This window comes from Musa acuminata, chromosome BXJ3-6 (assembly GCF_036884655.1).
Source record: "Musa acuminata AAA Group cultivar baxijiao chromosome BXJ3-6, Cavendish_Baxijiao_AAA, whole genome shotgun sequence".
Lineage (NCBI taxonomy): Eukaryota > Viridiplantae > Streptophyta > Magnoliopsida > Zingiberales > Musaceae > Musa > Musa acuminata.
The window spans coordinates 35,186,877-35,202,637 of NC_088354.1; the positions used below are offsets into that span (position 1 = coordinate 35,186,877).

Sequence of the window (15,761 nt, forward strand, 5' to 3'; positions counted from 1 at the left end):
GTGCTACTCGGTCGCATGGCCCTCGCGACCACGCCTGCGCGGTCTGCCCGCCTGCGTCATGATCCTCGGTCGCGTAATGCCCGAGACCACACCTGCGCCGTGCTCCTCGGCTCCATGTTCCCGAGACAGACCAGTGCCGCCAGTACACCCGCGTCGTGCCCCTCGACTCCATAAACCCCGAGACACGTCTGCACGGCCAGTCTGCCCGCGCCGAACTCCACGGCCCTATCCACCTGGTTCACGCCCCTCGGCCGCGGCTTGTCTGCACCGAGCACATCGGCAACTCTCTGCCGAAATCCCACCTCAGCGCGGCCTGTCCGCCTGAGCGGTGTCCCTCGGTCGCAGCCTGCCTGCACCAAGCACCTCGGCCAATCACTGCCGAGATCTACCTCGGCGCGGCCTGTCCGCCTCTATCATGTACCTCGGCTGCATGGTGCCCGAGTCCACGTCCTCGCGTCCTGCCCGCCTGCGTCGTGCTACTCGGTCGCATGGCCCTTGCGACCACGCCTGCGCGGTCTGCCCGCCTGCGTCGTGCTCCTCGGTCGCGCAATGCCCGAGACCACACCTGCGCCGCCAGCCGCCTGCGTCGTGCTCCTTGGCTCCATGTTCCCGAGACAGACCAGTGCCGCCAGTACGCCCGCGTCGTGCCCCTCGGCTCCATAAACCCCGAGACACGGCTACACGGCCAGCCTGCCTGCACCGAGCACCTCGGCCAATCACTGCCGAGATCTACCTCGGCGCGGCATGTCCGCCTCTATCATGTACCTCGGCTGCATGGTGCCCGAGTCCACGTCCTCGCGTCCTGCCCGCCTGCGTCGTGCTACTCGGTCGCATGGCCCTTGCGACCACGCCTGCGCGGTCTGCCCGCCTGCGTCGTGCTCCTCGGTCGCGCAATGCCCGAGACCACACCTGCGCCGCCAGCCGCCTGCGTCGTGCTCCTTGGCTCCATGTTCCCGAGACAGACCAGTGCCGCCAGTACGCCCGCGTCGTACCCCTCGGCTCCATAAACCCCGAGACACGGCTGCACGGCCAGCCCGCTTGCATCATACTCCTCGGCCGCGTAATGCCCGAGGCACACCAGAGCGGTCCACCCGCCTGCGTCATACTCCTCGGTCGCGTAATGCCCGAGGCTCTTCAGCCTTGCTCCTCGGTCGTGTAATGCCCGATGCACTTCAGCGCGGTCAGCCCGCCCCTGCCTTGCTCCTCGGTCGCGTAATGCCCGAGGCACACCAGAGCGGTCCACCCGCCTGCGTCATACTCCTCGGTCGCGTAATGCCCGAGGCTCTTCAGCCTTGCTCCTCGGTCGCGTAATGCCCGATACACTTCATCGCGGTCAGCCCGCCCCTGCCTTGCTCCTCGATCGCGTAATGCCCGAGGCACACCAGAGCGGTCCACCCGCCTGCGTCATACTCCTCGGTCGCGTAATGCCCGAGGCTCTTCAGCCTTGCTCCTCGGTCGCGTAATGCTCGAGGCACACCAGAGCGGTCCACCCGCCTGCGTCATACTCCTCGGTCGCGTAATGCCCGATGCACTTCAGCGCGGTCAGCCCGCCCCTGCCTTGCTCCTCGGTCGCGTAATGCCCGAGGCACACCAGAGCGGTCCACCCGCCTGCGTCATACTCCTCGGCCGCGTAATGCCCGAGGCTCTTCAGCCTTGCTCCTCGGTCGCGTAATGCCCGAGGCACTCCTGCGCGGTCACCCCGCCTGCGTTGTGCTCCTCGACCCTCGGCTCTACGCCATCCCGAGACCACACCTGCGCGGTCACCCCGCCTGTGTTGTGCTCCTCGGCCTTCGGCTCTACGCCATCCCGAGACCACACCTGCGCGGTCACCCCGCCTGCGTTGTGCTCCTCGGCCCTCGGCTCTACGCCATCCCGGGACCACACCTGCGCGGTCACCCCGCCTGCGTTGTGCTCCTCGGCCTTCGGCTCTACGCCATCCCGAGACCACACCTGCGCGGTCACCCCGCCTGTGTTGTGCTCCTCGGACCTCGACTCTACGCCATCCCGGGTCCACACCTACGCGGTCACCCCGCCTACGCTGTGCTCCTCGGCCCTCATCGGCTCCATCGGCCCCGAGTCCAACCTTGCTCGACTTCCTGACTGAGTTGCGCACCTCGGCCCCATGTTGCACGAGACGCGTCCGCGCGGCTAGCCCGCCTACGTCATACGCCTCGGATCGGCATGACCGGCCCACCTGAAGTAAGAAGCCATGCATCGGACCCCTTGCATGCAAGAACCGACGCATAGCTCCTTTCGGGGGGGGCATATGATAGGGGTAAAAGTGGCGATGTGACACGCCATGGCAGCAACCCCCTGAGCGACACACTGCCCGAGGCTCTCCATACCCTGCAGCAGCTCGGCCTCCCACGCAACCCCTGTGGTGATGTTAGACGCCTTGCAGACAGCTACGTCAGGTAACATCAAACCTCCTTTATAAATACCCCTGAGTCCTAAGCAAAAAGGGGGGAGGAACTCACTCAGACACAAAACACTCAGAGGCTCTTCTTCTGCCTCATCCCAAATCCCCTCCACATCTTTCTCTAACTTAATCGTCGGAGGGGTCGGGCCGAGCTCCCGGCCCGACCTGTGTGCAGGTGCGAGACGATGTCGCCTCTTCCCGAAGCTGCGGCGGAGCTGCCTCCCGACCCGAACCGCCGACCCGACCTGCCGAGCCGACCTCCCGACCCGAACCACCGTGCTCGGCCGCCGGGAGACTCGAAAGGCTCCCCCACCCGTAGACCACCGCCTTCCAGACCCGGACCAAGCCGCGACGGCCCCAAGGCCACGGCTGAACAGTTACTGACCGTAACAGATGGTATCTGACAAGATTTGATTGCCGCACATGGCGTCGGAGAAGTATCTCATGATTCCTATCAACTGCACGCAAGCATGCACGAGAGTAGCTCTCCATGCACGCAGGGACCCGAACCCCATCTTTGCTTTCTTGAAGACAAAGCATGCAGGTGGTGATGGCTGAAGGGGAAAGCACCAGGAGGTGGTGGTGGATCCAAAGGCTGGAGGAAATGGAATGTCAAAGCCCTAATGATTCCCGATCATGATGAGCCGGAGCAGGCTCTCGATACTCCCTGTTGTTGCGAGTGCTGCAGTCTAATCATCCATGTCCGCTCCACCTTCCTCTCGTCGTCACCGTGAGGAGCGGCAGCGGAAAGGGGACGGCAGTGTTTGCTGCGACATGATGCACTGCGTGACCCACCACCACCACCACCACCACCGATCCCTTTCACGTCAGCTGTCGGAAGAAGTGGCAAGTCGTCGCCTTTTCCCTCCTCTTTCTCCTGCTCGACCCGCCCTTGCATCTGCTGCTCCGAAGCTTCCTCTGCCGAGACGATGAGTCGCGTCCAGCACCAGCAGCAGCAACTCCACCACGTTTGCTCCTCCCCGCAGCAGCAACGATGCGATGACTGGTGAGCTCAACCCGATTTAACTGTCCTCGTGCAAATGGTGTTCAAATCAGTAATCATCTGGAATTCTGGTGTAGGATTTTTCTGGATGTTCCTAGTGATATCACCATTGATGTAAATGGGGTGAGATTTGCTCTGCATAAGGTAATACTCTATGGATCATCTTTCTCATCAGAGATGAAGAGTTTTACTAACAGTTCAGAGTTGATGAACTACAGTTTCCACTGGTCACCAGAAGTGGTCGAATTAGGAAGCTGATCTCAGAGCACAGGGACGCTGCTGACACTGCAAAGATCGACCTGCTTACCTTACCTGGGGGCCCTGAGACGTTTCAGCTGGCCGCCAAATTCTGCTACGGCATCAACTTCGAGATCACGACCGCAAATGTTGCTCAACTTTGCTGCGCGTCCGATTACCTTGAGATGACAGAGGAGTATGCAGAAGGGAACCTGTCGTCCCGTTCCGAAGCTTACCTTGATGACGTCGTTTGCAGAAGCCTGGAGATGTGTGTCCAGGTGCTGCAACAGTGTGAAGGCCTCCTTCCCCTGGCCGACGAGCTCAAGATCGTCAGCAGGTGCACCGACGCCATCGCCTCCAAGGCATGCGCGGAGCAGATCGCCTCGAGCTTTTCGCGCTTGGAGTACAGCTCCGGAAGGCTGCACATGAACAAGCAGGTCAAGTGCGGCGAGGACTGGTGGATCGAAGACCTCTCCGTGCTTCGGATTGACTTGTATCAGAGAGTCATCGAGGCCATGAAGTGCCGAGGAGTTCGTCCGGAGAGCATCGGAGCCTCGCTCGTGGACTGCGCCGAGAAGCTACTCAAGAGGAAGCCCATCTTAGGGGCCAGAGCTGGTGCTTCAGCTGAGGCCATCGAACGCGAGGAGAAGACGGTGATCGAGACGATCGCCGGCCTACTGCCGGGAGAGAAGCACACTGTGCCCATGAGCTTCCTCTTCGGCCTGTTGCGCTCGGCGGTGATTCTCGACTGTCCCATGACCTGCAGGCTCAATCTGGAGAGGAGGATCGGGTCGCAGCTGGAGATGGCTACTCTCGACGATCTCCTGATACCTTCTTCCCAACATGCAGGGGAAACAATGTTCGATGTCGACGCAGTTCACAGGATCCTCGTGGTCTTCTCTCAGCAGGACGACAGCGACAACGATGGCTTGGGCTACGAAGCCGACGGTCCTCGCCCTCTCTCCCAAACTGCGCTGGACAAGGTGGGAAGACTAGTGGACAACTACCTCGCGGAGATTGCTCCAGATGCTAACCTCAAGCTTGCCAAGTTCGTGGTCATCGCCGACGCCTTACCAGGGTATGCTCGCACCACAGACGATGGCCTGTATCGCGCCATTGATATCTACCTCAAGGTGTTTGTTCCCTGCTCCTTTGTTCTTGTCCTGCATCTTGGATCTGCATCTCATTTCCGTTGGATCTTTCAGGCTCATCAGGGGCTACCAGACTTGGAGAGAAAGAGGCTCTGCAAGCTGATCGACTTCCACAAGCTCTCAGAAGAAGCCAGCGGTCACGCGGCACAGAACGAGAGGCTCCCGCTGCAGGCAATTGTGCAGGTGCTTTACATCGAGCAGCTAAGGCTCAGAAACGCATTGTGCTGCTCCTACTCAGAGGAGGACCAGAAAACAGCTCCCCAGTCGCGATGCACCAGCAATGGCGTGTTCAGTGCAGGGCTGTCTCCTCGGGACAACTACGCGTCGCTGAGGAGGGAGAACAGGGAGCTGAAGCTTGAACTGGCCAGGATGAGGCTTCGGCTGAGCGACCTCGAGAAAGGCCATGCCTGCATCAAACAAGATATGGAGACGTCCAACTCGCGAAAGCTCATACTCTCCGTCTCCAAGAGGATCCGAAAGCTCAAACTTATTTAGTGGCGCAGCTTCTGATTTGCCTTCCAGAGTCAGTAGCAAGCCTTGAATCACACCTCGCCATTGATGCACAAACTCAAAGTTTGCCTCTGAGAGATGATGATGTTAGCACTGTAAGTAGTAGTGTATTGTGAGTTCACAAGCTCTGCCAATCCTGGTTGGTTCATTTGTTCTCTTTGTTGTCAATTGCTTGATGTTGCATGATACATTGGTCCAATGATGTAAAGCAAGAAAAGTCTTCCATCACCACAAACAATGAAACACCTGAAGAAGGCACCAAGATTATCCAAACCATCAGTCTCACACCAACAACAGTGGCTCAACAAATTATATATGCAAGTCCAAAACCAGACTAAACTGTTGTCAGAGCAAACCAAATTGAGATGTAACCTTCTTTGTTCTCTTCTCTCTCTCAACTTGCTTCAATTTGTTTGATGCTCTTCATCATTGTAGGGGAGGATAAACACCAAGCCAAATAGAGGATGATGGGGTCTATCAGGATAAAATTCTTCCAGGGAATGCATAGGAACATAAATGAGTGGGATCCTTCAAATTTATATATATAACATTTGGATGACTACATTTCAATCAAGTTCTATCAAACTAGCTGGAGCACAACAGCTTGTCAATTACCAAGTGAGTATATAACATGCAGAAGAAAAGATGGCCAACAGAAAATATGAAAGCATCTTTATGTACAGCTGATAAAGCAAAATAAAAGTCACAACATACTTAGCCATAAACATATCATAGTCTAGAGTTTGCAGATAAGTAGCATATGGCAAAGAGGTCACAATTATTTCATGTGTTCAAGATACTAAACAGGTCCACTTGATATCACAAATGAGGTGTACCACTGCGCCCCTATGCGTCAATCAATGCATCGGCTATACCGTGCACAAGTCAAATTGGTTACTGATCTTGTTGAGTGTTAATGGCAGTGACTGTAGAGACCATGGAATCGACACCGCATACATTGCGACCCCTGCAGATCTTATAGTAACCCTTCTCTCCCCAGGTTTCGCCCCATGAGTTCTTTATGATCCAAAAGGGTTTTTGCTTGAGGCGAATTGGAGAATAACCAGCAGAACCATAACCAACCAGAAGCACTCCATGATCCAAATGCCTTCCACAGATATAAGGACATGAAACTCCTCCAATATATGTTTGCATGTACACTGCATTTATACCAACTGCAAAAAGGATGACAGATATATGAATAACCAATCTCATTCTCATATGAAACATTAAACACACTTCTATGAGAAAAAAATGTCAAAATATCGAAGCATTTCTTGATACGTTGACTCGAAATCTACCCTATATATTAGTATGTTGGTTTTTTTCATTGTGAGCATTCGGGCACCGATTGTTTTAGCATATACATTTAAAATGTAATAGCCCCTGATAAGAGATCAAGTCACGAACAAAAACCAAATATAAGAATGAAGATGGTGGGTTTTTCTAATTTATGGGTGCCTACTTTTCGCATATTGTTAAAAATTTATTAGTGCAGGTATTTTCCTAAATTAAACCAAATTATGACATGAAACCTCTGTAAGATCACCTACTTGCAAGGGGGCCATGTTTCACAAGATTAGCAGCAATTTGATCTTCGTCAATGGAGACAACACTGAAGTTTTGAACTGAAGCAGCAATTTTGGACTTATCAAACTTGCAAGTGCTACGTTGGGACCCAGTATAAGGATAATCTTCCTCGCGCACAAGCCCACCAGATTTGAGTAAATACTGGAATGCGGTTGTCATCAGACCACCATTGCATCCCTGGTCGCATGCATCAGGTTCATCTGAGTCACACTGCAAAATAGTGAAAAAAAAGCATTGGATAAAACTTCAGCATCACAGAGCAAAGCTATCACATTAAAAATTTAGAAATAGTATCCTTGGCAAGAAGTTGCCACCAAAGACAGCTAGAGGATAAGGTACATATACTTAAAAAGGCAAGAAGCAGCAGGAGTTTAAAGAAGTAAAGACTGTGGGACCAGTAAGCTTCTTTGAAGAATGGGCACTCAGCATGATAAGTGAAAAGCTAGAAGATTCAGCAGTAATGAAGCCCGCTTATAACTTACCAAAAAAAATGAAGCCCGCTTATAGCATTAGGCTCTAAATCTTATAAAGACATTAGTTCCTCGGAGGGAAGAGTAACCCGATCAGAGAGAAGCTCCATCATACATGATCGGAAACACGGAGAAAAACAACGATAATGAATTGGAAAAACTATTATTACTTATCACGAAAAGAGAAGAAAATCTAATTGACTATATGCATTAATTAATAGCACAAGAAGAACAAAAGGGGCCGTTTTTCTATCTCATCAGCTACATCAATAATTCGTGATAGATAGACAGAATTATCATCACTCTTCATAGTATTAAATATCATTACCCTGACAAGTTTGAGATGAAGGTGCACTATATTGTGAAAATATTAATCAAATATCCAGCATCATATTTAATTATTTTTGTTAATGATAAAGTTTGAAGGACACAATCAAATGCAAGAAAGAAGAATATAATAAAAACAATTACATTCTGGAAGTATGCTATTCTATTTTTCTAGATGAGTCCTTAACAGTTATTACAAGCAAACAAGTTTCCATTGCTCTAAGACACCCATTTTTGATGTTTCCCACTTAAGACCCTTCTTCAGTTGTTCTCCCAATAAGGCATCTCCTTAAAACACCTTTTGTCTTCTACTGCACACCTTGTATAAAATCAACAATAGGTGTCTAACACAAAGCAATAGGGGTCCGTTTGAGGGGATGGACTTTAATTAGGGAAAAAACAAAGAAAGGTCATAAGCAGGATTTTGCATTAAACAGTAATCTTCCTTAGGAAATTAACCAAACATATAATTGACATTGAACAATTTCTTCTGGAAAGAAAAGTGCTGTGGCAAGCAATCTCTCCTTGCAATTGATCAAGATAAAGTAAATGGTATGAACAGTGTAAACTCAATTAAACTTTTCAGAGAATACTTAGATCCAACTCAGGTTGACCCATCGAAGTCAAATGGGGAAAGGAAAAAAAAAAAGCAAAAACAGTTCCTGCAAATTACTGGACTTCTAAGCTCATAGTGTACCACCCAATCATCAGAAACTACAACTACGAATTGAAGGATCTAATCTGAGTTACATCAGCAATTAATCTAATTTGACTACAAGCATTAGACTAAATGCAAAAGTTTGGAAGGAAAGAGTCTGAGAGCTGAAGGAAATTAATGAGATTAGGCCACCCACTTTGATTGAGGTCATTTCTTTTTAATTAATCTCATGTAGATCATCAAAATCCACTTCTTAAAATGATTTGACAACAGCCACTTCTCAGCAACACTCTTCAAACACTTTCATCCACAAATAGTATCCTTTTACTAAAAGCAGGACTCTCAATTACTTGGCTATATCCTAAACATCTGCTAACAGAAATAAGATCTTACATCAACAACGAGAAAGCAAATCGAAAACTTATTTTTCTAAAAGGTGTGCCCTTTTTAGCAGGCTCGATTAGGGTAGAAGGAAAAGGAGGGGATAAAACACAAACCATATGGTCGCAATCAACAAGCTGCTGCTCACTGAGGCTTTCCAGCTTTCCAGTGGCCAGGAAGTTTGCCCCTTCCAAGGCCGCCGCAGCGCTGAAGGACCAGCACGACCCACAGGAACCCTAAAACAAAGACAAAATAAGACGATAGATCGATTAGTACAAGAAACAACTACAAGAAGTTGGACAAAGGACCGGCCTGTATATAGAGAACCTGATTCTTGACGCCGGTGACGGCGCCGTGGTCCCTCCAATCGAAGTCGGTGGGGAGGTCGTTGGTGGGGAGGATGGGCGCCTGATGGGAGGACGCCGGGGTCTGGCGGCGCAGGCCGAGGTAGGCGCTGCGGAACTCGGCGGGGGTGAGGTCTGAGAACTTGGTGATCCCGTGGACGGCGGTGGGGTCCAGCCGCTGGTGCCGCGCCGCCCGCCGGAGGTTCGCCTTGAACACCTTGAGCCGGTGGGAGCGCTCCTCCTCGTCGGCGTAGGTCTTCCCGAACCGGCTCATGAAGCTGGTGAAGTGCGCCTCCGCGTTAAGCGTCAGCCCGTCCTTCTCCAGGTCCACCACCTGCAGGATCAGCGGATCTTCATCGGGTCCAGCACCCCCGCCGAAGGAGGAGGCGATCACCACCGAGCACAGGAGGAGGAGGAGGAGGAGCGAGAGGAGGAGAGGGCGGCAGCGTAGATGATCCATCGACGGAGGGCTTCGCGTCTCCACCACCTACAATTCTCCGCCAACCCCGTCGCCTCCCCACGATCATTTATGTCGGGTTGCGTGAGTTGATTGATCAGCTACGGTCCAGTAGGCGGATGACACGTATACCGTTGGTAGAATATATTTGGGTTTCGTTAATTCCTTGTCCTACTTGGTTTTCTATTTTGCCTCATCCCAATTTGTTAGGAGTCAATCCACTGCGTGATGCGATAAGAAACACTTGCCCACGGAACAGACAACATTATTATTGGCTCTCCACACGGAGATACAATCTTCAGTTTATTTTTGTCCTCCACCAACGCATCGTATAGAAATAGAGATATGTTTTAGGTACATTAAATATTTTATTTTTTATTCTAAATAAATATATTATGCATAAAAGAAAACAAAATGAGAATGCTTTAAATATATATTTTTGTCTTGAACCCATGAATCACGTCCAAAAGAAAGATTATGAATATATTATGTGTTTTAGATTTTATTTTTCATCCTCAACAGAGGTGTCATATGTAAAAGTAAACTTGGACTGCAACGACCATTTTATATTTTTTTTAGACAAATAGATCATAAATATATGATATATTTTTTATGGGTATGAGATGTTTTTTTATGTTAGACGAATACATCATATACAAAACAAAATGTTTTGGGTGTATGGGTGTATTGTGCACTTGTGCAGATGCATTGCATGTAAAAGGGCACCCTGATATGTCAAATGCTTTGAATGTTTTTTTTATTTTTGATGAACATATTTCATGCAAATTAAATGCTTTGAGGCATAAATAGATCATTTGTAAATTGTGTTGTTCATATTTTTATTTTTTATTTTTTATTTATTTTTGTTATTCATGTTAGCACAATTAGAAGCTTGGGAAAGTAATAATGAGGCTATATATATATATATATATATATATATATATATAGTGGTTCTTTTAAAAAAAAGGTCTTGGGGTTCGACTCGGGCTAAGGTGTGATTTGACTCGAGCTAGCTTAGTTATCGAGCTTAGTCTAAGGATTAGGCTATAAGTTTGTCTCGGACTCCAGTATTTTGTTATTAACTTTGTCAGTTATCGAGCTTAGTTACCAAGAGAACTTATGAACCTAGTCCATGCCTGACGAACTTACGATAGGCTCCAGCTTCGTCAATCGTAAGGATTAGGTTATAAGTTCTGAGTTGACCTAGTCAGGCATGGACTCGACTAGCCTTTCCCAATTAGTCAAATAATTTCACGTAGCTAATGGTTTAGTATTTTTTTAATCTTTTTGTAACTAAATTGCACTACTCAAAGTGTGCTCGGCTAATTTGAAATCTCTCTAATCTTTCTTTTTGTCATGTATCAAGGTCAAGCATTTCTACCTAATCATGTGAAGTTGAGATTTTTCTACTCGATCTGATGAGGGTTGTGTTAGAATATGTGGCCCTTTATAATTGAATAAGATAGAATAACTAATTGGGTTCCGTTGCGATATTTTAGCCAATATAGACGCATCTCTCTGTTGAGGAATTCAGTTATTCTCCTTGACTCTCTCCCCAAAACCCTCTCCCCAGATCCATCAATCTGTGTGATCCTGTGAACGGATAGGAAGAGAGGAGAAAGGGTCTACTCTTCGCACTCCCTGCAGATTCCGCAGCGCGATCGGATTAAAGACGGAGCGCAGCAATCTTGGATCACGGTGCTGAGCAGATCAAACAAGATCTCTGAACGGATGGCATTAAAAGGTACGCATCGTATAATTAGATCTATGTATTGAATTTCAAATCCTGGCATATAGGTTAATTCCGTATTATTGATTTAGCATAATTACAGATTTTTATGCTTACAATTGGTATCAGAGCCAGTTTTTTGAAATCATGCATTAGATCTGTAAATTAATTTACGATGCATAATTACCTTTATCTTCCAAGAACTGCTAAGCAGTAATGGTCACCGTCAATCTCGCTGCAAATCTGCGGTTACGCCGAGTAGCGTACGCATTACAGAACTCATCCCATATGCGGACATTACAGAACTCATCCCATATGCGGACATTACAGAACTCGTCCCATATGCGGACATTACAGAACTCGTCCCATATGTGGACATTACAGAACTCGTCATATGGACATTACAGAACTCGTCGTCCCATATGTGGACATCACAGAACTCGTCCCATATGTGGACATCACAGAACTCGTCCCATATGTGGGCATCACAGAACCCCGTCCGTGCGACGGCATCACAGAACCCCGTCCGTGCGACGGCATCACAGAACCCCGGTCGCACACGGCCACAATCCGTCCATGCGACGGTCGGCCGCACGCAGGCAGACAGCCCAGGTGGCGGCCATGCGTGAGTAGGCCGTGCACAAGCGGCGGCCGCGTGCTGGCAGCAGCCACCCGCGGGCAGGAACCGCCGCAGCGGCAGTGGCCGCGCATGAGCAGTATGCCCCGCGGCGGCAGCGCCGTGGCGGCAGTGGCCGTGCGCAGGCTAGATCTACCGCTGGCAGCCGCGCACAGGCGGCAACCCGCAGCCGCGTACAGGCGGCGGCGGCGGCGATGGCAGATTAGGGTTTTGGCATATTTACGTTTTTGCCATCGAGGCTAGGGTTTTGAAAATTACAGTTTTTACCCTTTGCAAATATCGTAATTACAGTTTATGTTCTGTCAACATATTTACGGTTTTGCCCTCGGGTCTAATTTCTGCCAAATTACAGTTCTGCCATTCGCATATTTTCGATTTTATATCCTATCAAATATTTTCGGTTTTTATCATTATGAAATTGAGAAATTTAGATTATATTCTCAATTATAAAATTGATAAATATCATTTATTATAATTATGATTAATTTTAATCATGATTATAATTTTTGATTATTTGATTGGATTTAATTTTGATAAAAAAAAAACTATAAATTATGGTTTATTTTATGGTTTTCTCATATGAATTATTCATTATATATGTGGTAAATAAAATTAAAATCCAATTATTGTTTTTGGAATTTTTATTTATTTATTCACATGTATATGCTTGAAATTATCATATGAGTTTTATTAATGTTCAATAATTATTATTGTTATTTTATTATTGAACTATTTTACATTATTGTTCAATAATTATTATGGTTATTTATTATTAAACTGTTTTGCATTAATATTCAATAATTATTGTTGTTATTTTATTATTGAATTGTTTTGCATTATGTTCAATAATTATTGTTGTTATTTTATTATTGAACTGTTTTGCATTATTGTTCAATAATTATTATGGTTATTTATTATTGAACTGTTTTGCATTAAATTTCAATAATTATTATTGTTCTTTATTATTGAATTTCTTTGCATTAATGTTCAATAATTGTTATTGTTATTTTATTATTGAACTGTTTAGCAAAATTAAAGAAATACTGATGAATATTATTTGTAATTTATTTCCTTAAGTTTTATCTGACTAGTAGCTGCCAAAGTGGCCTAGGATGATAGACTTTTGTGATATGAATTACAATAAAAGTTTTATCATTTATAGGACATTTTTATTTTATATCATGGCATTAGTCTTGTAGCCACCAAAGTGACCTAGACTAATGACTTATAAAATAATATTAAAGAATTAGTCCTAAATGATATTAAAGAAATAATATTCATAATGGCACATATAATTATGAGATTTAGATAATCCCAAAGGAGAATCTAATTCAAATAATTATGTGATGGGGTAGGATGATACTATTTTAGATATCCTTGCAGTTTAGGGTTGTATACCCAAAGGTAACAATACCTATTCCTCAAGGATGGTATCAGTCCTCCAAAATATTCTTGAGTGAACACTAGATATGTCAATATTTCACCCAAAGGTGTAATATAGATGATATCAATAGTTCATCAATTTTTTGACAAACTCAAAGCATTAATGTTGTTATATATCTTTTTGCAGTGGTACTTCCGCATATACATTCATATGCTTCAAGTGTCCCTGTACTTTCTGGATCAAATTATTCAGAATGGTTAGAGCATGTGCAATTCACACTGGGTGTATTAGATCTTGATCTAGCTTTACTTGTTGAAAAGCCTGCAGACTTGACTGATGAAAGTACTGCAGAACAAGTTAATGAAATGAAGGCTTGGGAAAGATCTGATAGGCTTAGTTTAATGTTCATAAGAATGACAATTGCAAATAATATAAAGACTTCATTACCGATTGCAACTAGCGCAAAGGAATATTTAAAGGTTATTGAAGACAGATTTAAATCTGCTGATAAGTCATTGGCTGGCACATTGATGAAAGAACTGACTACGGCTCAGTATGATGGTACTCGAGGAATTCAGGATCATATCCTCAATATGGCTGACAAAGCTGCAAAACTTAAAACATTAGGCATGAATGTTGATGAATCCTTCCTTGTGCAATTTATTCTCAATTCTCTTCCTTCTAAGTTTGGCCCATTCAAAATTCATTACAATACAAATAAGGATAAGTGGGACTTGAATGAGTTGACTAGCATGTGTGTTCAGGAAGAATTGAGATTAAGGCAGGAAAATTCATATAATGTCATGACGACTACTCAAGGAGGTGGTAATAAGAAAAGAAAGTTGAAGCATCATCCATCAAAGAGATTTGCTAAGTCTGGAAATGTTAAACAGAATAATGAAAAGAAAGCCTTTACTGTAAAGTGCTTCTTTTGTGGCAAGAAAGGACATGTGAAGAAGGATTGCATTAAACGCAAGACTTGGTTCGAAAAGAAAGGTATTAACTCGACCTTTGTATGTTTCGAATCAAACATTACAGAAGTTCCTTCTAACACTTGGTGGATTGATTCCGGTGCTTCAACTCATGTTACAAATAATATGCAGGGATTCCTTTCAATTCGGAAACCAAAAGAACATGAAAGATTCATCATTATGGGAAATCGTCTTAAAGCGAAAGTGATATCAATGGGAACTTATCGTCTACGCTTAGAGACGGGTCACTTGATGGATCTTGTTGACACATGTTATGTCCCTACAATTTCTAGAAATTTGATTTCTCTTTCTAGAATTGATGAGTTGGGATATTGTATTTCTTTTGGTTGTGGCAAACTCAGCATATTTTACGATTAAATAAAAGTTGGTTCTGGAATTCTGTGTGATGGTTTGTACAGAATTAATTTGGATCTTGAGTTTGCAAAGACACTAATGACCCTGCAATCAAATGTTGGATTGAAACGTAGTTTCAATAATGAAAGATCTTCCATATTGTGGCATAGACGATTGGGGCATATCTCCAAGGAAAGAATTGAAAGATTAGTGAAGGATAATATTTTGGAACATTTAGACTTCACTGATTTTGATATTTGTATAGATTGCATTAAGGGAAAGCAAACTAAACAAATAAAGAAAAATGCCACAAGAAGTAAAGAACTCCTTGAGATTATTCATACTGATATCTGCGGACCACTCCACATTCCTTGTTTTAGTGGAGAAAAATATTTTATCACATTTATAGATGATCTGTCCAGATATGGCAAAGTTTATCTGATACATGAAAAGTCTCAAGCCGTTGATACTCTTGAAGTATACATAAATGAGGTTGAGAGACAATTAGATAGAAAAGTTAAAATTGTCAGATCTGATAGAGGTGGTGAATTTTATGGCAGATATGATGGATCTAGTCAGAATATTGGTCCTTTTGCTAGATTCCTAGAACAACGGGGTATTTGTGCTCAATATGCATTACCAGGTGTGCCACAGCAAAATGGTGTTGCTGAAAGGCGAAATCGTACTCTGATGGATATGGTTAGGAGCATGATGAGTTATTCCTCTGTACCTGAGTCGATGTGGGGTGAAGCTCTTATGACAGCTATGTATATCTTGAACAGGGTTCCTAGTAAGTCAGTTTCATCGACTCCATTTGAGTTATGGACTGGTAGGAAGCTCAGTCTGAGACATTTACATATTTGGGGATGTCCTGCAGAGATAAGAGTATTCAATCCACATGAAAAGAAATTGGATCCAAGAACTATTTCAGGATATTTTATTGGTTATCCAGAAAAATCCAAGGGATACAGATTTTATTGCCCTAATCATAGTATGAGAATAGTAGAATCTGGTAATGCAAAATTCCTAGAAAATGGCGAAATCAGTGGGAGTGAAAAATCTCGAAGGATTAATTTTGATATTGAGGAGATTCAGGTTAATTCTCCCATATCATCTCCTGTCCGAGAGATTGTTGTTCC

General features: G+C 45.6%; 2 protein-coding genes across 3 annotated transcripts; one reads left to right on the forward strand and one right to left on the reverse strand.

Moving 5' to 3' along the window:
- Positions 1-3,295: 3,295 nt before the first annotated feature.
- On the forward strand, positions 3,296-5,475 carry LOC135640985 (BTB/POZ domain-containing protein At5g48800-like). 2 transcript variants are annotated; one of them, XM_065155903.1, is made up of 4 exons: positions 3,296-3,425; positions 3,500-3,566; positions 3,641-4,792; positions 4,865-5,475. In XM_065155903.1, exons 1-4 carry the CDS (start codon positions 3,349-3,351, stop codon positions 5,303-5,305), a joined length of 1,737 nt encoding a protein of 578 aa, XP_065011975.1. In that variant the 5' UTR covers positions 3,296-3,348; the 3' UTR covers positions 5,306-5,475. The 2 variants fall into 2 exon arrangements, with proteins under 2 accessions (XP_065011975.1, XP_065011974.1); XM_065155902.1 differs by having other exon boundaries at positions 3,641-5,475.
- A 505-nt stretch (positions 5,476-5,980) lies between these two features.
- LOC135640986 (cysteine proteinase 1-like) lies at positions 5,981-9,594 on the reverse strand. Its single transcript, XM_065155904.1, has 4 exons — positions 9,074-9,594; positions 8,863-8,982; positions 6,874-7,120; positions 5,981-6,495 (listed from the first exon to the last, which is right to left on the reverse strand). Exons 1-4 carry the CDS (start codon positions 9,548-9,550, stop codon positions 6,215-6,217), a joined length of 1,125 nt encoding a protein of 374 aa, XP_065011976.1. The 5' UTR covers positions 9,551-9,594; the 3' UTR covers positions 5,981-6,214.
- Between the last annotated feature and the right edge of the window lie 6,167 nt (positions 9,595-15,761).

Bases quoted from the DNA above. Each gene is read 5' to 3' on its own strand.
- LOC135640985 (XM_065155902.1), top strand. From the start codon at position 3,349: ATGAGTCGCGTCCAGCACCAGCAGCAGCAACTCCACCACGTTTGCTCC. The intron at 3,426-3,499 runs GTGAGCTCAACC...ATTCTGGTGTAG, and splicing joins CAGCAACGATGCGATGACTG to GATTTTTCTGGATGTTCCTA. The intron at 3,567-3,640 runs GTAATACTCTAT...GATGAACTACAG, and splicing joins TGAGATTTGCTCTGCATAAG to TTTCCACTGGTCACCAGAAG.
- LOC135640986 (XM_065155904.1), bottom strand. From the start codon at position 9,550: ATGGATCATCTACGCTGCCGCCCTCTCCTCCTCTCGCTCCTCCTCCTC. The intron at 8,983-9,073 runs GTTCTCTATATA...TCTTTGTTTTAG, and splicing joins TCACCGGCGTCAAGAATCAG to GGTTCCTGTGGGTCGTGCTG. The intron at 7,121-8,862 runs GTTTGTGTTTTA...ACTATTTTGCAG, and splicing joins TTGTTGATTGCGACCATATG to TGTGACTCAGATGAACCTGA.